Source organism: Boleophthalmus pectinirostris, unplaced genomic scaffold, assembly GCF_026225935.1.
Source record: "Boleophthalmus pectinirostris isolate CB_2022bp ecotype Guang Dong unplaced genomic scaffold, ASM2622593v1 HiC_scaffold_1, whole genome shotgun sequence".
In the NCBI taxonomy this organism is placed as follows: Eukaryota; Metazoa; Chordata; class Actinopteri; order Gobiiformes; family Gobiidae; genus Boleophthalmus; species Boleophthalmus pectinirostris.
The window spans coordinates 17992452-18014772 of NW_026570970.1; the positions used below are offsets into that span (position 1 = coordinate 17992452).

General features: G+C 38.3%; 1 protein-coding gene across 1 annotated transcript in view; it reads left to right on the plus strand.

Annotated features, from left to right (window-relative positions):
- The first annotated feature begins 1829 nt into the window (after window positions 1-1829).
- LOC110173117 (FERM, ARHGEF and pleckstrin domain-containing protein 1-like) overlaps window positions 1830-22321 on the plus strand; it is a 71386-nt gene continuing 50894 nt past the window's right edge. The window contains exons 1-2 of the mRNA XM_055153159.1: window positions 1830-2060; window positions 8231-8435. Coding sequence (XP_055009134.1) covers window positions 8256-8435 — 180 coding nt within the window. The 5' untranslated portion in view covers window positions 1830-2060; window positions 8231-8255. The remainder of the gene's footprint in view (window positions 2061-8230; window positions 8436-22321) is intronic.

Consider the following 22321-nt stretch of genomic DNA (forward strand, 5'->3'; position numbering starts at 1 on the left):
CCTTTTCCCTTTTCCAGACAATACAACAACACAATTATTAATCAATTGCAAACAGAAATCTTCACTATTATGCATGACAATTTAGTTTCCTTTTTCACACATACAAAATGCACTGGATTTTATGTGTTTTTTTTAAATGTTTGCATTGCTATGGTAACTGACGAGCATTCTGCCAACACTCATACATGTAGAACACCCCCAGCGTGATGTCACTTCAAAGTATCAATAGAGTCATAACAGTAGTAGTGGGATGTATACAAGCGTAAGGCTACTCAAAAAGAACAGCCCATCTAACAGAAAGCTTCCTGAATGCCTCGCTGAGATAAACAGCACATCTGCACTTTTACAAAGCCATAGCTCAGGCATGTGTTTATTCAGCCAGGCATTTATTTGAAAAGTTGAGAGAATTTACAGTGTTTGAAGAGTGTCAGGAGCAGACTGTGGTCCTGTGTCTGCAGCTGAGAGAGAGCAGAGGGCACAGACAGGTCAGCCTCATCTGCACTATGTGAGAAATGTGCCCTGAGCCAACAACAGAGACAGCAGACCCACACCACAGACAACACACGCTAGTTTTGGCTCTCGCACTGGCTCTGTTCACTGAACTGCTAATACTGGGCACTGGTGGATGAAGTACTTACTTTTGTCACTTCAGTAAAAGTGAATTTGTTAAAATGTATTGATTTTGATTTAAAAATTATACAGATTTTGGTTAGCCGTGTCAATACAAATCAATGTTTCCCATTTGAATTTTGTGTATTTATTTTTGTTCACTGAAAGCCAAACCTTGAACTCAAACCCTTTAATCAGGATGTTACCACAAACATGATAAAAAATGACTCCTAAAATCAGTAAAAGAGTAGCCTATCTTTACTTTTCAGACAAAAATGTAGTGGAGTAAAAAGTAGACATGGCTCCATTGTGTTTTTAAACTCCATGCACCTTCACTAGAATCATATGGATGATTTCAGCCCTGGAATTACCAATCTCTACTAACTTAAAGGTAAAAGGAGCTGTTAACTTGAAAATTACTGCTACATGACATCACAAGGTGAAACAGAGCATTTTGAGCTTTTTAGTATGCACCTGCATACTGATTGGTTGGAATGAGATGGACAAGATGACATTTTAACATAATTTCTGATATATAATTAGCATTATTCAGTTTCCAATTTTAGCCTTTTGGTAATTTTGTGTTTGTTTGATTTCATATTTGTGTTTCCATTCTAATACAGTTTTTGGAATTGTAAGAGGTCTACCAAACCATAACCCTTTTTAGTTCAAATATAAACACTTGGATAAAAATTTCATCACAAGATCTACACTGCCCTTTCTAAATTCAATTAAATTCACCATTGTCCATAATTTACAAAAGGAATGGAAAAACTTAGAAATGTAGACAGACTAATAATAAAGGGCTTTTCAAACATGAATGAAACAAAACACAACTCCATGTATGTTTTTAAGGAGAAAACAACATTTAAACATAGTTTAAAGCTCATGAGTCAAGTTTGCGCAATACATAAGTAATATGAAGTGGCAAAAGCCAAAATGAATTGATAGTTTTAATACCCCTAATGGACCCCTTTTGGCTTATTTTATCTCTCTTTTTTTGAGTAACTATAACCTGTTTGCACCTGGTATTTATGAGTTCATGCAGAATATTGTCCTAGGCTAAAACCCTAAAATGTGTAGAAAATTATTTTCCCCTTTTTCTTAGTAAAAAGCGCACTCCCTTGATTCGTCACTAGATGGAGCTGTTATCCTTCTTCAGCAGTCCGGAGCTCTGAAGGTGGAGGTGCTGCGCCTCCTTCATTGTCTGTGCAGGCTCCGGGAGTGGATCCACCGCTCGCTCCACTCTAATCCCGTCTCTCTGGGCTCGCTCACTCAGTCGTCCGCCATGGCGACCGCGCAAAGCCTCCTCTCCCGCACCAGCAACATCTGAAAACTCACCCGGACCTCTCCCTCTTTCCCCGGACGCCTGAACGTGCATGTGACAACTCGCTTGTGCTGGGGAAATTACATACGTGTGGAAGGAGAAGCCCGCATTAGGAGAGAGCAGGGTAAGTAGATCGAAGCCCGAGTCCTGCGTGTGTGCTCTTAGGGAAGTGATTCAACTTGTTTGATGAGAATCGGATTAGGGTTAAGTCTCGGGAGAATCTTTGCCGTGTTGTTCCGTGATCCTGCGGTTTTCAGGAAGGTCAATAACTATCGCTATGTGCCAGAAATCCCCATGTGCGGCGCGTAACTGCCCCGTTTGCCCCTGCGATGTGTATGCGGTGCACATATGGATGGGCGATGGCAATGCAGTTTATTATATAGGCTATAGATCATAGTTGGGGAAACGCATTGTGTCTTTATGTGCCATTTATTTCCCTAGGCATTGCTTTTTCCATACATGTATTTTTACAGTAGGTGAGTCCAAGCGAGTGCAATGTCACATCTTCCTGAAGGAGCTGATCGTGTCCTGGGGATTACAGCAGACTGTTCCATTAACCTACATTACCTTAACATTGTGAACGCTCTACAAGACGTGCGTGCGTAAAGGAGTAGGTGCGTGCCAACTGCCATCCTACTCTTCGCTACTACGTGCATCATTTACGCAAATTTTGCATTAAGGCTTTACTGGCATGCTACTGCTGCAACATGCATGGACCCTGTTGACTGTGGTCCCCATGTTGAACATATGAGACTTACAATGATCCAGTAACGCCAGCCACACCCTGGAGAATCACGTTTCTTACACTCAAATTATGCTTTTGGGTTTGTGTTTTTTTTTTTTTTTTTTTTTTGCCTATATTTCCTATGGGAGCTTGTTACAGTCACAGGTAGACAGCTGCTGGTGTGGCTACCTTCTCAACTGTCACTAAAGGCTTCCAGTTGTGCAGCACTGGGGTTAGCATTTAGACTGAGGGGCCCCTGTGTGCCCCGGGACACAGAAGAACCACTGTTTTAGCCACTTAATAGGTCAACAGGCACCGCTCTACATTACACATTTGTGGGGAATTTCAAGCAAACACGTTCAAAGACACAAACGTGGTCCATGAATGCCTCTTTCACAATATATTTTCAACTTTATGTCACCCCCACAGCTGTTGAACTGGCAGCTGGTTTGTATGTTTGTTTAGTTGCCTCTTCAATAGAGCTTTTGACATAGGCACTTATGCGACTGGTGTAAGGGAGGGGACATGTTGGCTCAAATTATTACTGCTACTCTTTCACTACCCTCTTTAAAGCATCTGGACAAACTCAGATGCATAGGGTAAGAATTTACAGACTTGTATTCGACACACGCCAGCAATCTGGGCAAGGGCCAAGCTTTGAGAGATGGCCATGGGATCAAATGGCACCAAACCACAGGAGTGGAATACAAAATTATGCAATTACTCACTGTGCCCTCACCAGTGTTGGCAAGTAACTGAATACACGTACCTGGGCTGGTCACGATAATTATTTCAATATTTTATAAATGGAACAATAATTTTTGGTCATTGAACTGTAAAAGATTGCACACAAATGAATTACGTATGTATACAGCTCAACAATATCTTACATTTAGAATAGTTTTTGGGATGATTCTGATATTTTTGTTTGGGTTCAGCATTATCAGTTATCATCTATATTGACTTTAGCAATATATCGCACTTCAACATTTGTTATTGTGACAGACCTAGCTGTACTGAAAATATACAAGTGTATTCAGTATTGCAGTACAGTTGCTTTTTCAGTTAATGGGGTTCAGAATACACAGTTTTTTTTCTAAATCAAAGGAATACATGGTGGCACTTGATCACAAAATTTAGGCTTCAAACGAATGGAACAAAATTAGACAGAAAATAGACAACATTACTTATAACGTGCATTTTTTCCTTCTTGAATTAGTGATAGGAAATACATAACAAACAGTGAAACAAACATAAACTGTTTTTAATCCCCATGTTTCGTCTTTACATTGTAATGGAAATACAACTTGGTGTAAAAGTATTCAAAGTATACAGAATACAGTACTCAGTATCACAATACGTTACAAAATGCATTTTAAAGGTGCATTGTGTTAGCCTGATTCATCAGCCAATTTCACTTTGTGGAAAGTGTCTGACCTCGCAGCATTAGGATTTGTTCTCTCAACGGTAGGCGGGAACTTTAAAAACAAAATTTGGTCGTGATGTATGTAATGTAATGCACTCAGTGGTGTCCAAGTAATTACCGGCACAACAGCAAACAAAGCAAAGAGTGAAAATCCTTGATCTCGGGAATCGTTGCCGACACAGAATGTATGGCTTTGTCTACATCCATCTCGACTGCTTTGTTTACTGTTGTGTTGTACCACAAAAAGGGAACCAGACAGGCGCTTGAGTTTGACATCATGGCTTCACAGTTCTACACTGATTGGCCGGTGCGCAGTCTACAATTTCCGGGGTTCTTGCAAACCTGTATATTCTGATTCCTGACCTAGTCGCTGGAGAAAAATTTAATTGAGTGGAGGCACTAGGTGGCGCCAGCCTGGCTAGCATTGTGTAACTTTTCTGGTGGAGGGTCTGTCAGATGCTTTTCTTCATGGACATGTTATTGCGTTGTCTGGAATGTTTCACAATACGGCATTAAACCTTTCTATCTTCACGGAGACTAAATCAGACCAAGTTACAGGTCAGATCTGTGGTGAGGCAACTGCCAGAATGCCTGTTTTTTGAGGTATTTTTGAGCTATAAAACCACCTGTAATTGAATAAATCTAAGGCAGAGCTGTTTAATGTCATACTGTGGAACATTCCAGGAAGAGCAATGACATCCTTGGACCGCCAACCAAAAAGTTACATAGTGCTCTTTTAATGCAGGCATTCTGTGTTCTGTAACTAAATACATTTTCAAAGTATTCCTATCCTTCCCATCTCTGCTCCTCACTGACCGTTTTAACTTTTGTAGCAGCCAGTATATACAGACAGAGTTAAGCTACACAGTACACGTATTTTTATATGTGGTCCCACTGTTCTGTAACACCTAGGAGCTAACAGGTGCTACAGAATACTGATGAGAACACAAATATAGATCACTGTGAGCAAATTAAGGATGCAGTGTGGTATCGCTTGAGACAGTGAGTAGCATCTTTATTAGCAATGTGTAATAACGTCGTAAATAATAGGCTTGGCTTGTCCATGGTACTATTATTGACAGCTACAGTTGATCTAATCATTGTAATCCTCGTGCTAATGCCAAACACAAATAAAATTGAGATAATTGTGTCAGGAAGGGCATCTGGGTTAAAACCTATTGAAACAAAATGTTAATCAAATACCACAAAGAAAAAGCTATTAAAAATCACTTCATCTGATAAACATAAGTTAAGAATGGGACAAGACAAGTTGAAATTTTAAGATTATTTCTGTTATATAAATGTCACGATTCAGTTTCCACTATGAGCCTCACATTTTTTTATTAGTTGGATTTCATATTTTTCCATTCTAGCACTGATTTTTGGAACTGTAAGATATGTAACTCACCAAGCCGAACCCTTTTTTGTCCAATCCAAATAAAAACATGAACTTGAACATGAACAAAATAGAACGGCTGTCCAATCCTCTAATTGGCCCATATTTCCTGGAATTGGCTCCGGTCACCCCAATCCAAACTGAAATACACAGAGGAAGATGAGTGTCTGAATACACTGCCCTTTCTAAATTCAATTCACTTCACCATTGTCCATGATGTTCTCTGTCAAAAACGTTTACAGAAGGAATAAAGAACTTAGATTTAGACTTAGACTTAGACAAATTTTATTGATCCACAAGGGAAGTTACATGGACACAGTAGTTCACAAATTACAATAAATATTAGGGCTGTGTATCATTAAGAAGTTGCCGATATGAAATATACCTCGATGCATTAGCCACGATGTGATACATATCTCAATACAGTGCACTTTAGATTCGATATGATATATTTCAAAGCGATTCAATATGTTTCAATAAAAAATAAAGTCTAAATCATGTCTTAAAGTCTCGTGCAAAGTTCATATGAAAAATTTTCGCCCATTTTACTATTTACAAAAAAGTTTAAATGTCAAATTTGTTGCAAAGAGTTTCCTTCCACTAAACTAACAACAAAACTGTAGCACTGTAACAAAAAAGTTTTTTGTAAAATATACTAAAAAAAATACTCTTGGCAATATATCGATACAGCAGCCCACGATATCGATACTGTATCATCACATTAAACAATGTGATATATCGGTATTTTGATAATGTTGCACACCTCTAATAAAAAATAATAAGAAAGAGCAAAAATATAAATCATAATAAATTCTAAATAAGTAGCAAAAATAGTAAAAATACAGTAATACATTTCAGCTATATATAGGAGGTTGTGAGGGGAAACAGTGCAAAGATAAAATAATGATTGACAGGACACAGAATTATTTATATTACATAAGGGTGAGTGGTACATTTGTATGGAGTATGTATGAACGTAGTCCTGTATCTCTATCTGTTTGAGCAGTGCTTTAGGAGCCTTTAGGAGAATGAGCTCTATGTTTTCAATTGCAAAAGTGTACAGCAGTGTCCATGTCCTTGGCTTGTTTTGTCTTCACCTGGATTACATTACCTCATCCTTTAAAACTCCTTATTCAGCTAGAGTTGAAATTGGCAGTGCTCACTCACCTCTGCAGTAGTTTTTACACTTGTCCCATAGCTCTCTGGTGAAACATTGGTTGAGATCCTGGGAGTGACAGGGGCCTGCTGCAGGAATGTGCCCAAAATGAACAGAATGAAGCAGGACAGCCAGGCCTTGGGGACATGCACTGTGGACACTCTGGGCTGGATGGTCGCTGGCTCATATATCAGTGCACAATGAATGAGTATGCGCGTTTATCCAAACACTGGGCTCTCTCTGTGCGCTGAACCTTCTGGCTACATTAGGATAAGGTGTCAGGATAACAAAGTGTCTTCAAAAGTAATTGCCGTAACGTACATACATTTAACATATGGCCAAAGGGACCAATTTAACCCTTTGCGTGGGTGGCTGCTGATACTACAAGCTTTGATTTTAGAGCATGTCGGTCAATGAACTGTTTGATTTTTAACCTGAACCTCCTGATTTCTTTCGCCGAGTCAGATAACAAGTGTCCAATATGCACTTTGAAAAGCAGGACTTGTGGTGGGAATATACTGTTAATTAATGGCCCCATGAGCAGCAGTTATCCGCCAATAGTGGGAAGTGCTAATACCGCATTTGCAATTCCATTGTGGTGTAAAGTGTCTAGACTTGGGAAAAAAGTATATTTTATGTAAGCAATTTGTTTTGTCATTCATAAACAATTACTATTTGGTAACATAAATTGCATTATAATGATCACATTGCAACATTTTATTACAGGTTTATATAAAACCATAATGGAAAACTAAATATAATGGCCTAATTCTGGAACAGGGTTAAACTGCCTTTCCTTTGTGAAGATAGTCCAGACCTAGCCAGGCTGGCGCCACCTAGTGTCTCCGTTCAGTTTCATCCCTTTCATACCTGGGTGGTACAGCACAACAGTAAACATAGAGGTCGAGATGGATGTAGAAGAAGACATACGTCCTGTGTTGGCAATGATTCCCGAGATCGAGGATTTAAAGCTGGAACAAAGAGTGAACAAATCCTAATTCTGAGAGGTCAGACTCACTGATGAATCAGGCTAGTCCAGACCCAGATCTGCTCAAAATCTGGAGATGCATCCCTGGTTCTTACACTGTTTCACCCTCTGCTCCTGACAGATTGCTAGATGGATCAAATGCAGAGGACTAACTAATCTTAACTAATCTTAACTGCAACTTCTAATTTGCTTGAATACATTTCTAAATACTTAGAGTAGCTACATGCTTATGCCTGGGGTTAACCCCGATCTTTTGTTATTCATTTAAACTAAACCTCAGTTTATTACTAAATCTATATTGTAATAGTGGAGATAGACAAGGTTAAACAATATTTAGAAGGGCAGTGTTGCTAAATTTGCCAGTGAAATCACACCCTGGTCCATGATATGCCCCAGAGTCATTTCTTTATGTCAGTGGTATTGACTAACTATAAGGCCATTATCCTCTCACTGCTTTCTCTTTCCTGTACACAAACACAGTGGTGGATTCAGACCAAACTGACTGAGTGTGCATATAAGTTAAAATGAACCCTTTTGCACCCCTGTAGACACAAACTATAATCAAACTTTCCCTGACTTTTTCTTGTCATATGTCCATGTGCAGGCGGTAGTCCACAGACAGGAGCAGGATGGCAGAGGCAGACCCAGAGCCCACAGTGTCTGGAGCAGGACAGCGCCTCGGGGCCCCGGAGACTCTGGGCATCAGCACCCTGGACCCCGGGCACAGACCCCCTGCCATGCCCCCCGGACGCCAAGTCACCATCAGGGTCCGAATGCTCGATGATACAGAGGAGCTGTTTGACATCTCGGTGAGTTCAGAAACATTCATAAGACAAAGACCTTTTTAAATGGTATTTGAAAGAGGTTGGCATGGAAACAGCTTGTGCTAACATGTCTGTATTTAGGATTTTCACAAGAGGTAAAAAAACACTAGATTAATGGCAGATGGAGTAAGTGGTGTAAGAAAGTAAACCAACTGGAATAAGAGCTGTGTGATATGAGAGACTGAGGAAAAATGAAAGGAAATGTGGATAAGGGTAAGCCTGTACTGAGCTGGACAATATATTGCAAAAAAGAAACTAAACAGTAGAGTTCTCAATATGAAAAAAATAAAAATAAAATAAAAATGATAAGGCATCATCATGCTTGGTCTTGATTTAGTCTCAGTTTTGGACACAGTTTGACTTGCAAACAAAGGCATGTACATTTTTATTAAAAGTTTATACAAATATTGCAAATAATTTTTCTATTGCAATACTAGTTGAGTAACACAAGTTGGATTCAGAGTCTGTAGCCCTGAGCGCAAGGTTGCAAAGCTGAAGATGCTTCTTTTTCAGAGTGACAGAGATGGATAAGATTGTGAATGAAAACATCAGAGGCACTACCTGGTTGGAAGCCTTGAGGCAGATCAGTGATGAGTTTTCTGGATGCTGTGAACATTGCTGGTATGAGAGAAGAAGATGCAAACCGTCTGAAATTGAAAAAAAAAATAGTAAGGTACAAGATGAGAACTGATTTACCTATTGTACTTTTAATCATCACTCTATTCACCAACCAGACAACTTAAATATGTCTTCTTTTGTGTGGTAAAAAAAGTCTCTTCCATTTCTGTGAGATTCGTCTGAATGGAAAGTAACGCTAAATAAATTCCATTCATGATTTCAGGATTTGGTGGATTAAGCAGCTCTTCATTTTGATCTATATTTAGAGAACCTGGCTCTTGTCTAATCACAACATGTGTTCAAAATCAGATACACAATGTTTCATAGGCTTAGGGAAGACTTAGTGCTAGTGATGCTAATACCTAAGTGATTTATTACAGTTATCCAGACATGAGTGGGCTTTCTGTGGCGTAAGACCTGTACATGCGCGATACATTACAAATGAAAAAAGGAGGAATCTGTCATAAGCCCCTTCATTTCCTGCATTCCTCCATGAGCAGTTGTGTTTTTGCAGAGATGTCCATCCACTTTGATTTAATGTCACGAGCGAAGGGCGGAGTACGTGAGAAGACTGCCATTTGGCTCCAAAATAGAAAACCAAGGCACTGCGTTTAACCACACTGAAGAGGTGATGGAAGAGCAGCTGTACCGTAGCAATCCAGTGTGCGCGGATGGGACTCAGTAGTTAAGCTTTATTACTGACAGTTAGGGAGTGCACCAAGCAGGATGGATGGGTCCCGCTGGCTCTGTCCCAAGGCAATATAGGTTAAAGTGTTTCTAAAAAAGGAGAGAGAGAGGAGATAGAGAAAGAGTAAGAGATAGGGAAAGCTTAATCAAATGTGTGGTGGTTGATGCTTAAGGCTGCTCTGATTGATTTGTGTAATTGAAGTTATTCGGAGCTCTTCGGGACATGGAAGCATTTAATGTGATGGTTTGTGGGCCACATGATTGTTGGTGCCAATACTGAAAAATTTGTTGGAACAGATATCGACTTCCAAATATCGATTTAGCCGATATCCTGGTTAGGCTTATAAAATGAAGTGCTAAGACTGTTTGCTTGTTGTAGTTGGCCCAGAGAGTGTCATAATGTTTTAATTTTTATTTATACAAAGTTGCTCTGTGGTAGCCAGGCTGATGCCACCTAGTGCCTCTGCTCAATTTAATTTCTCTCCAGCGATTATGTCAAACTCCAGAAGTGCGAGTTTGGGCACCAGCCAATCAGCCGTACATTCTATGTAGGCAGTGATTCCTGAGATCGAGGATTTAAAGCTGGAACAAAGAGAATGTCTGGTGAATTTTATCAAGGGGAAAGACATTATTGCCCTTCTTCCTACGGGATTTGGGAAAAGCTTATTATACCAGTCAGCCCCATTAACGGTGCATCACATACTTCACGACCAAATAGCAGCGATTGGTTAAATGAAAAAAGTACCCGCCTACCGTCTAGCGAACGAATCCTAATGGTGCGAGATCAGACGGTTCCTATGAAGTGAAACCGACTGATGAAAATCAGGCTAGCTCTGTGGCTACTTGAGGGATAAATAGCAGCTACATAACATATTTGGATCAGTTTTATCTTTTGTTTAAAGTAAATAAATGTTGTTTTCAGTCTCTGCGCTGGTATCGGTTGATATCGGGAATTGGCAGATGCTTAAAGCTGTAGTATTGAAATCGCTATGGGAATTGAAAAAGCTGGACTGGTACATATCTATTGTTTCTATGACTGTAAAATGAATAGGTAATGGCTTTAGCTTTTGTTCGTGTGGCCTGTTTGTTTGCTTTTTGCTTTTATGTTTGCTTAAGAGTCATACTGCTTACTATTATAGAGAGAACTGCAGTGGTTCCTCTTATATGGTTTTCTGCTTCCTCATCTATTAACAATTGTGGTTTTGCATGAACTCAGCTATTCCTTTTGTTATTTCTGTATTTGTTGACTTTTAAATGTAACTTTAAGTACACATTCCTGATGGATTTTCTAAGTGAACAGAATAATAGTTTTTGTGAACATCCAACTCTGGTTTGGGGTCAAATATTTAAAAAACACCTGAGACAAAAGATTTAAAAGTTATCCTGTTGAGACATGTACAACTTAGCAATACTGTACGTGAATGCATGCATGCGTGATAAAGGCCTGATGAAGTATATATAATTGGTTTCAGTGCAACTTTATTTATGCAGCACATTTTACAAACAAATCAGTTTCCATAGTGCTGCACAGAGATCATAAAATAAAAAGGTATAATTGCTGAATATTTGATCATATCAGTCCTAAAACAATTAGACCAGCATGAAATCAAATAAAAACAAAACAAATAAAATCAAGAAATAGCAATAAATATGTAAAAAGACACCACATAAATCATGCAATGTTAAGCCAGAGAATAAAAGTGGGTCCTTGTAGCTCGTTTTTTAACTAGTTCTAGTGGGGTTTTTGCTCTGTCCTTATTTTCTACTCGTGCTTGTCTAGACACTCAAACTCGCCTTACAGGTTGGTGTATTATTCATTCGCTCTCAATATTCAGTGATGGTAAGCTATTTCTGTAGCCACAACCCCTCAGACCACCACTTATCACGCACTACATTTATGCAGAGTCAAAGTGGGTGAAGTGTCTTGCTCAAAGATACAGCTGAAGTATGTATTAGTTAGTGCTCAGAGTTGGAATTGTGAATATTTAACTTCCCTGGTCAAAATAACCCCTTATGTCTTAAAGGTGCACTATGGAACTTTTTGGTTGGGAGTCCATCACTTGCATGTTTCTATGGATATTTCATTGCTCTGGATGGAAAGTTCCACAGTATGACATTAAACAGCTCTATGTTATATTTATTCAATTACAGGTAGTTTTATAGCTCAAAAATACCTTGAAAAGATCTGACCTGTTACTTGGTCTGGTTTGGTCTCCATGAAGATAAAAAGGTTTAATACCATACTCAGTAATATTCCAGACAAAGCAATAACATCTCCATAAAGAAAAGTATCTGACGCACTCTCCATCAGAAACGTTACTCAGTGCACCTTTACCAGACAAAGATAAACTTTTATGTCTTCGTAAGTTGGGCTGGGTATCATTAAGAAGTTGCTGATATGATACATACATCGATACATAGGCCACGATACTATACATATCTTGATACAGTGCACTTTCAGTTCGATGCGATATATTTCAAATCTATTCGATACGATTCAATAAAAAATAATGGCTAAATCATGGCTGTGATACTAAAAGTCTTTGTTAAACCCCTTTTTGTGCAAAGTTAAAAACACACACATTTTACTCATCAAAACTGTGAAAATGTCAAATGTGTCACATAAACAAGTTTCCTTCCTCTAAACAAGCAACAAAACTAGCTCTGTAACAAAATAATTTAGTAAAATATTTCAAAAATACTCTATACGATATATAGATATTTCAATATTTTTGCACCCCCTATTCATAATTAATAGCTCTGTATGCTTATAAGTGAATAAATGTCTTGCTCAAGGATACAAGTGAAGTATGTGTTTGTTATTGCTCAGACTTGGAATTATGAATTATGAATATTTAACTTTTTATAGTCAGAATAGCCCTTGTGTCTTTACTGATAAAGATTAACTACTGTCAGTATATGGGCTTTGTAAATAATAGCTCTGCATGCTTTAGAATTCACATGATATGCTTTTAAAATTTTACTCTTCCCATCTGCAATTTATCGTATATGAATAATGCATGGCCAACTGTTTCTGCAGATGTTTGAACTTTATAGTCATAAGAGACAGCCAGTTATGCTAATTTGACCCACAGCTAATGCGAAAAACCACATTGTCCAAATATGCATAGAATACACTTGGATGTCTTTAATGTAAACACTCAGACTCGATGTGGGCATGTTTTCAGCTGGACTCGTATGGGCTGCTGGCACAGGGGTAACAAAAGGGGTAACAAAAGGACCCGGCTAACAGAACGCTTTATTCTCCGCTCAATTTAACACACATTAGGCCTTCTATCTGGAGTCAGTGGTTCCGATAAGAATTTCAGCTGCTTCATGTTGTTTCCCACCAGTGCATACAAGGACTACCTCCCACTTGTCAGCACTTTAATATCACTATAGACCAGCTTGTTGTAGCAGTAAGGTGGGATCACAAAAATGAATTGGTTCTTAAAGGGCCCATATTACGCTATTTTCCGATCTGTTATAATGTTGTTTCCTCATCAAAAACATACCTGGAGTCGTGTTTTGCTTCATTCACACGTTAAACACACAAACCCTGCATATTTAGTCTGAGTTCTTCTCTCAGCCAGGAAAACACTCTGTTCCACCTTGTGATGTCAGGTATAGCCTTACAGGAAGTGCTCTATTAATTAATTTCAGCCATGGAATTGCCCATATCTGCTGAACAAAAGGCGAGCAGTTTGAGCTTTAGAGGTGTAGACAGTAGGGATTTAACAATAACCGAAATATCTTGATATCATATCGTCAAAGTTCTCACAATAATATTGTGGACCCTCACAATATATCGAATTACAAGTCACTTTGCTTAAATGAATAGTTATGGTGCAGCAATTAAAAAAAAAAAAAAAAAGACAGTGATCCTTTGCTCCATTTCAGTGTAGACTACAAGAAGAAATAACAGTTCTAAACACTTTTAAGTCTTTGTTCTTTGGATTAAATCTTGTCAAGGCATTTTAAGAGGAAAAAGTAGCATATTAATAGTTTTGTTAGCCTCCACAAAATATCGCAATAAATATCGTACTGTGAGATGTATATCATGAAAATATTGCACCGAGAGATTTGGATATTGTTACATCCCTAATCATGAGCCTCCCCACCATATCGTGATCTTTCCTTCGATATCGCAATAAATATCATACTGTGAGATTCGTACCGTGATGATATTGTATCATGAGACTTGGCTATCTTTACACCCTTAGTAGACAGAGTAATAATGCAGGGTTACTCAGACATGTAGGAATGAAACAAAACACAACTCTGTATGTTTTTGAGGAGATAACAGCATTCTAACATGACATAAAGCTAAATAATACATTTTGGACCTTGAACAAATACTAATACCAGCTGTATATTTATAACTTTTAGATTTTCAAGATGACTTTATTCATCCAAAAGGAAATTAATTTAAAAAAAGACAAAAAAAAATTGTTATTTGATTGTGATGAAACACACTATACTGTACATTGCTGTTACCATTGCACATCACTACTGATATCATCTTTGCCTACAGCGGTGAGCTAAAATAACTTCACGGTCTACCAAACACGTGACAAACTCTTATCACATCTTGTTGTTTCAAATAGTGACATTTTCGATCAAACAAGGGACTATTTAATGTGTAGCTTTACAAAATATATAAAGCGCCCAACAGCCTCTCCCAGTAACTGATACCAAAGGCTTCAGTTCCTGTTCCTCTGGTTCACGGGGTAAGTTTCCACCTCAGCAGGCACAGTATCATATGGTCTAGAAAACAAAAAGGGGCCATCTCGTGGGCCACATACCACGCGCTGTCCTACTTAGCACGCTGCCTGTGTACACTGATGTTGATTGGCTGAACAAACCTTCTGTATATGGTAGATGGCAATGAAATATGTCAATGTTTGGTCTGATATTTGGTCTAAAGCCTCTGCTGTGTTCATGCTTGTGTTTCTTTAGTTGTTTATTCTGAAATTAAATGAATGGCCAAATTACAATGTTTGACCAAAACTTATAAAATGCAGTCAGACATAGAGTATGGAAGTAAAAAAAAAAAAATCCTCCATTGTAAATATGACGGCAAGTATAATATAGATAGATATTTAACTCCTTAACTCTCCATCACAGGCTGATATTTAGTTAACACTTTAATATGAAGATATAACTACACAAAGTGAGACTACACAGCTTTCTTAAAGGTTTATGGTAAAGAAGGGCTGTGGGTGAGTGTGTAGTAAATTTAAGTAGCATAATTTGAAGAAAATAATCTAAATTGGCCCGAGAATATCAACAGAACTTATCAGCCATCGGTTTCTCTGGTATCCAATCATTTCATATCGACAGTCTACAACCAATTTTCTGTAAGTACAAGCGTGTGGTTCAGTATTTAAGAAAAAAGAATATAAAATGCTGTTGGTCATGGCCTGTGATGGCTGGTGGAGGGTCTGGTCACATGTTGCCTCCTGAAGTGTGATTGCAGGTTGGATAAGTGTTGGGGGATGGTGTGATGGAGCGGAGGAGAAGAGGTTCATGCTTGGTGCTGGGAATGAAGGCAGGAGACATAGTCCATTAGGCCCACTTTAGGTGGAGCATACTAACTACACAGAAAGTCCCTCTTCACACAGGACAGTATGTGCACAAGCATTGTCTTTGTTTTTACGGTAGAGCTGCTAATTGCTCTCGTCCTAATGAGTCACTTAGGGCAGCTCTCTTTCTATATAGCACAGTGCATTTGTCCATTAGCGTAGCCCTGGAGAAAAATTCATAAATACTTCCATCTTTCATTTCTCTGAGTTCTTCCTTTGAGTGTTTTGGGGTCCCCTGTTCACTTTTCTTTAGCTTTGTGTACAATAGTTTCTAATTGGAACACAGAAATGGAATTGCCACAGTTCTTATCATTGGTGATACTTGCCAACATTCAATCTGTTCATGTGGTCATGTTACAAATTAGCTGATAAAAGTAGACATGCACTGGATGCTCTCTCTGGCTGTGTTTACATTAGCAGATTACACAGGCTATGTACAATTGACATCCATAAATATGTTCAAATAGACAGATGGCTTAAATCCTGTCTCTGTGGGTAGAATGTTTAGAAGTGTATGTTCAAGAGTATTACAGACAACCTGGTTTTCAATTGATTTGCACTCGGCTGGATTTTCTCCAGATCACAGTCCTGCATGTGCCTTGGTTGTCTTGTTGATTATTCAAATGCAGTTTTGGTTGGAACCTTAATGCACAATATTAGTGTTACAATCCCATTTTACTTTTAGTCATTAGAAATATCTAATGCTGGGGAATGAATAGAACGATTGAGAGGGTTGGGTTTTTTGAATCGAGAGGTTTACCGTCAATTCTTTGTCAGTAAAACATTAGAGCAGAGGTTTGGAGCAGAGCCCAGACTTTGAAGGAAGAAATTTGCTTTTTGTGTTAAATGGCACTGATTAAATATTTTGTTTATGTTCATGAAATCTGTACAAAAACATTTTTAGTATTGATTTGTAAATTCAAGATCAATCAATATGAGGGAAAAACATGATAAATTTTTCTCCCCATATTGCCCAACTCTAATTTCCTGTGTCATAGATCATGTATTTGGTACGTATTACAGGTGCCATGGTAACAAAACCTTCTCAGATCTATTTACTCTATGAAAGCAAGTTTAATAAATAAAATATGACGTTTCTGTGATTACCCATCCTACCAGGTCTGCGTTCTCGACCCTCTCCTGTCATCCATGTTATCCTGTGGACTTTACAGGGAGACCATTTCAGGGTAGACCAGCCTTATGTGTTAAAGGTGAAGTCTCCACGACACCATTATCCACGGCCCACATGTGACAGGCTCTCATTCATCCCAGTGTTAGCGTGGTGGTCCTGGTGCATTACTCCCATGGCTGGATACTTAAGCTGGTCATGCTCTGGTATTTTCTACAGCGGACTTCATATCAAACCATAAAACAAGTGAGATGTGACATTGAATTGAGCCACTGTGTCTACACCGTTCTTGTGACTGGTGATTTTTAGCCTATTTTTAGCCAACAGATAAGACCCACACTCTGTTTCCCATACATGTTTTTTCAGTAGAATCCAGGGCACCAGAGACCACCCAAGCATCTAGAAAGCTCTGTACTCAATCCCATCTCTACAAAAATGTCTCTAATCATTGGCCTATTCCCCTATACGCTGTCTCTTGTTCATTGTGATGGAAAGCAATTAGGAGAAGCCCGGTCTGCTCTCTTCACACTGAATGGCAATGAGGTCCCAGCGTAATGACATGATGGAGGAGTTCTGTCATTGGGTGGCTATAGGAGAAATGAAGTCTAATGTTGCTGCAGAATTAGAGGCACCTGTGGATCAATGCTTACATGTCAGGAATTAGAGCAGCACCAATTTGCAGGAACACAAACAGAATAGTAATCGCAGAAAAAAGGGTAGAGCAAAGAGAGGATCACATGTGAGTGTAATAAGGTACAGGAAATCTGCCATTGTTATGTTGTAGAAATGGTGCATATGAATTATATATTTTTTTGTTTGTTGAAAAAATGTAAAATTTTCATCTATATGGGATTCACAGTGATAAAAAAGTGTTATGCTTTCATTTGAATGTCCTAATGCCTCCACTCAATTTCATTTCTCTCCAGTGACTAGGTCAGGTATCGGAATACAATAGACGGTTTGTAAGAACCTCGGAAGTTGTAGACCACTCACCGGCCAATCAGCGAAGTTGTAGACCATGCACCAGCCAATCAGCTGTGAAGCCGTAACATCAAACTCAAGCACCTGTCTGGGTCCCTTTTGTTTTACAGCACAACAGTAAACAAAGCGGTCGAGATGGATGTAGACAAAGACATACATTCTGTGTTGGCAACGATTCCCAAGATTGAGGATTTAAAGCCAAAACAAAGAGAATGCTTGGTGAATTTTACCAAGAGGAAAGACGTTATTGCCCTTCTTCTTACGAGATTTGATGCATTAAATATGTCACGACCAAATAGCAGCGATTGATTACATTTAAAAAAAAGTACTTGCCTACCATCGAGCGAAAGAATCCTAATGCTGCGAGGTCAGACAGATTCCACGAATTGAAACCGGCTGATGAATCAAGCTAGTCCAAGACAGGAATAAGTCATGTTACTGAAATGCATGTCTAGGAGTAAAATATGTGGGTTCAGAAGTGAAGAAATTTAAATTAATAGTTGTGGATTTATTTTCCCTATACTATTATAATGGGTTCTATTGATTCAGTAGAAATATTTTAGATGTTAGATGTTATTGCTTTGCCTAGAATTTTCCATGGTATGACATTAAACATATCCATCCTGCATTTAATCATTACATGTGTTTCTATTGCTCAAAAATACGTAAATTCCTTATAGGGAATAGGGGCGCCTTTCCACAGATCTTAACTGTACTGTAGGATAGCACTGAAACCTGCTTGCCTCCATCGTGATAGATAGGTTTAATCAATACTGTGAAACATTCTACACAAAACAATAACATTTCTATTGAGACAAGCAGGTGGCAGACGCTCCTCTAGAAATGTTACGCAGTGCACCTTTAAGTCCATGCCTAATTCTGAGTATAATTATCATTGTGTGATAGATTCATTGCCTTGACTGGGGTCCTGTCTGAGCTGAGTGTGTGAGTTACACATTTTAATATGATCTATCCATGTTCAATTAGTCTTTGTCTGAGTTGAGGCGCCAGATAAATATTTCTCAGTTATGTGCCCCTGTCTCCCTTCTATTACACTTTAATGAGAAGTTATTATTGCAACCGTTGCCAAGAAGTAGTCTCCATTGTCCCATTTTGCCAGCTTAATTATTCCTTAATCACAATAAACACAGTCTAGCAGCACTGAAACAGACAAACATCAAATTGAACCGAAAATTTCAAAAGCACCGATTCTTATTTGCAACTTTGATTTTCTGCCGGATTGCCTCTCTGCTTTGGGACCCTGGGATCTTGTTGAAATTCTAGCCACATATTGTTTGTTCACATCACAGACCACCAGCTCCTCAGCGTCTTGTGTCACTGCGTGTGTATGTTCAAATATTACATGTCGACAGTGAGGGGGAGTTATGAAAAGGGGGGGAGAGTGAGAGTGGGGTACGGGCAAAATCCTGTTAAACTGTACTCTTCTGTGGAGGACATGGTCTGCTACCCCAGCCTCACAGCGCTCCAGGGGGGACCACTGATGGAACCTGGGCTAAAATGGATTGGAAAAGCAAGTGTGATTTGGCAGCTATATTCTAATGGGCACAATTAGTTTTGGATTTGGACTGCACTGAGTTTTCCAAATGGTTTTCAATCAAGGCAAAGCAAGACACGGCAAGTTTATTAGTATAGCACAATTCGTGCACAAAGTAATTCAAAGATGTTAAAGGTGCATTGTGTAACTTTTCGGATGGAGTATCCGTCAAATACTTCTCTCCGTGATGTTATTGCTTTGTCTGGAATGTTTCACAGTAGAGGTGGGACCAAGTCATTGTTTTGCAAGTCTCAAATAAGTCTCAAGTCTTTAACCTCAAGTCTGAGTCAAGTCCCAAGTCAAATACAGGCAAGTCTAAGTCGAGTCTTGAGTCACTGGCCCAAAAGTCCAAGTCAAGTCCAAGTCATCTGCTTTGAGCTTCAAGTCATTTGAAGTCTTTAAACCAAGTACCAAATAGATAGACTTTTGTAATTTATATGACTTTTAAGATAAATTGTACTTAAATCATAATATATTTATATATGAGTATTTATAGAGTATATAAGAGTTATAAAAATGAATTTGAGTTTCCTTTTTAAATGTCTTGACAAGATCTTAGTGTGAATCATTATGGTCAGAATAGAAAGAATTCAGATACAAAAGTGCTTCTCAAGTCTTCGCAAGTCACAGCCTTCAAGTCTCAGTCAAGTCCCAAGTCACTGACCTTCAAGTCCAAGTCGAGTCTCAAGTCTTAGTCCATTTTATCAAGTCAAGTCTCAAGTCCTAAAAATAGTGACTCAAGTCTGACTCGATTCCAAGTCACGACTTGCTTCACAGTACAGTATTAAACCTTTCTATCTTCATGGAGACCAAAGCAGGCCAAATTACAGGTCAGATCTGTGGAAATTCAACCCTGTTCACAGTTAGAATATATATTTTTTAGTTATAAAACCACCTCTAATTTAATAAATGTAAAGTAGAGTTGTTTAATGTCACACTGTGGAACATTCCAGGCAGAGCAGTGACATAGCGGGTGACGGACCCCCAACCAAAAAGTTACAGCTTTAAAATCACAATACAAACAAATCAAAACATACATAATCATCATAAAAGTAACATTAGAAGAGAAGGGGGAAGAGGAATAAAAAACCTTTCCAGTCCCATTTTCTTTTTCCTCGGGGCGACAGGAGATAGAAGAACTCTTCATCTATGGGATATTGGCAGGGCACGTTCTAGACTTTGCCCAGTTAGCTGCAGGGTTGACATACTGACAAGACTGGGAGTGCCTAAACTCCACCTAATGTTTCTGGCCTTGGAATCAAATTTACAACCTGCAGCATTTTTATTTTATAATCCACACAATGAATAAATTAATGTGAGGTTGCTATGGCAGTATTCCAAAATATATAGTATTGGGGATGGACTATACATCAGTGCTAATATCAGTGTGTCCCAGTGATAGTATCGTGCCATACAAATATTTGGTGCCAGTATTTTTTCGATGCTCACTAATGTGTCCATCTTGTGAAGTCATGAAGCAGTAGTTTTCAAGTTAAAAACACAATGGAACACTTCCTGTTACCACATGACATCACAAGGTGGACCAGAGTATTTTCGGTTTGAGAGAAAAACTCATCCTAAATATACAGGATTTGTGCGTTAATCATGTGTGAATGAAACAAAACACAATTCCAGGTATGTTTTTGATGAGGAAGCAACATTATAACTTAGATCAGAAAATAATATGGACCCTTTAAACAGACAAGAGCAATGGAGCTAAAGAAGTGTCTAATGATTATCCCAGAAAAAGACATTTAATAATTATTTTGAGAAATGTGAAGAGTCTGTGCTTAACTATACTCAACTACAACTAACTACAACTTAACATCAATTTGTGGGCCTTGCTGCAGCTTTTAAAATCTCTATACTAGCATTGGATTATATGGGTTAACAGTGTCACAGTAGCAGCAAGACAAAAAGGCAGAAAAATCCATAAAAATCCATATGGCACATCCCTAATTATATTTTCAGGACCAACTGTATTGATTTTTACTGATAATTCAACATTAACCTTATATAAGTGCAGTCTAAAGAATAGCTAATGTTATTTCAGTTTCTCATGTAATTTTGTCTACTGTAGTTTAAATTAACCACGTGAATTCGTTTAATTTAGGCAGCATCTCTAGCTCTGCTCCTCCTACCAACTTGTTCACCAAGTCAATGAGCCTTGTAAGCTTATTACCATCACTGTCTATTCTCTAATATGAGAGGAACACTTATAGCTCTGCAGATTAACTGTGCTGCCACTCTAATGGAGGCAGTCAGTTTGAGCTTTGTGCAAAAATATCAAAATATTAATGAATCATGTATTTTTGCGTATTTTTTAGCCATTTTTTAGGACTGTGCTACAATTCTGCTGCGTATTTAGTGAAAAGAAACTAGTTTATGCAACACACTTGACCTATTCACTGTTTTGAAGGTTAAAATAGATAAATTTCATATTAACTTTGCACAAGTAGTGGTTTAACAAACAACTATTGTGGCTAAAATGTATTTGATTCTAGTATACCACAGAGTATTATGTGCAGTATATCTATTATTGCATGTATCACCACATCGTGAGTCATCTATTGTTTATCGCAATGAATTGAAAGGGACTCTGTGATTTCCAGCTGTACTAATGAAGAGTCAGTGTAGTCAGTTTGAGCTTTTTACAGCGTGCTTATATTTGTGCTGTAGGGCTGTCGTGAAAAATACTATATCGACTTATCATTCGATACATGACAGATGGAACAATAATTTTTGGGGGTTATTATTTTCTATGGGTACTTTGTTGTGCTAGTGTGAAATTTGTGGTTATTTTTAGGTACTACGATGAGATTTAAGATGTCGAGGTTTGAATTATGAACTTATATGACTCATTAGACAAACTAACTACCAATTTTATTTTGTTAGTTCTTTATTACAGATAATTTTTTAACAATATTGTACATTTAGAATTAGGCCTGAACAATTTTAAGAAAAAATTGAATTGCGATTTTTCTTGCAGATATTGTGATTTCGATTTCATCCACAATTTTTTTTTTTTTCAAATAAATTTTCAGTACGCATGAACGTTTGCAAACATCATAGACACTTACATCATAACAGGGTCCTGCACCGATGATGTGAGGCAGGACCGTAAAGCCCAGTTTACGGTCCAGCGTTTACGTTTTAAATTTAACTTAAAACCACATGGCTACTTTGCATAAACTATAAGTGCTGAAAAAAAAAAACATCTTGCTCCTTGTGCCCTGATGTGGTCAGTTTCTGTCAGACTAAAAGAAACGACTCAGTGGAATATGTGTGTTCTTTCTGTGACTGAGGATGTGCTGAA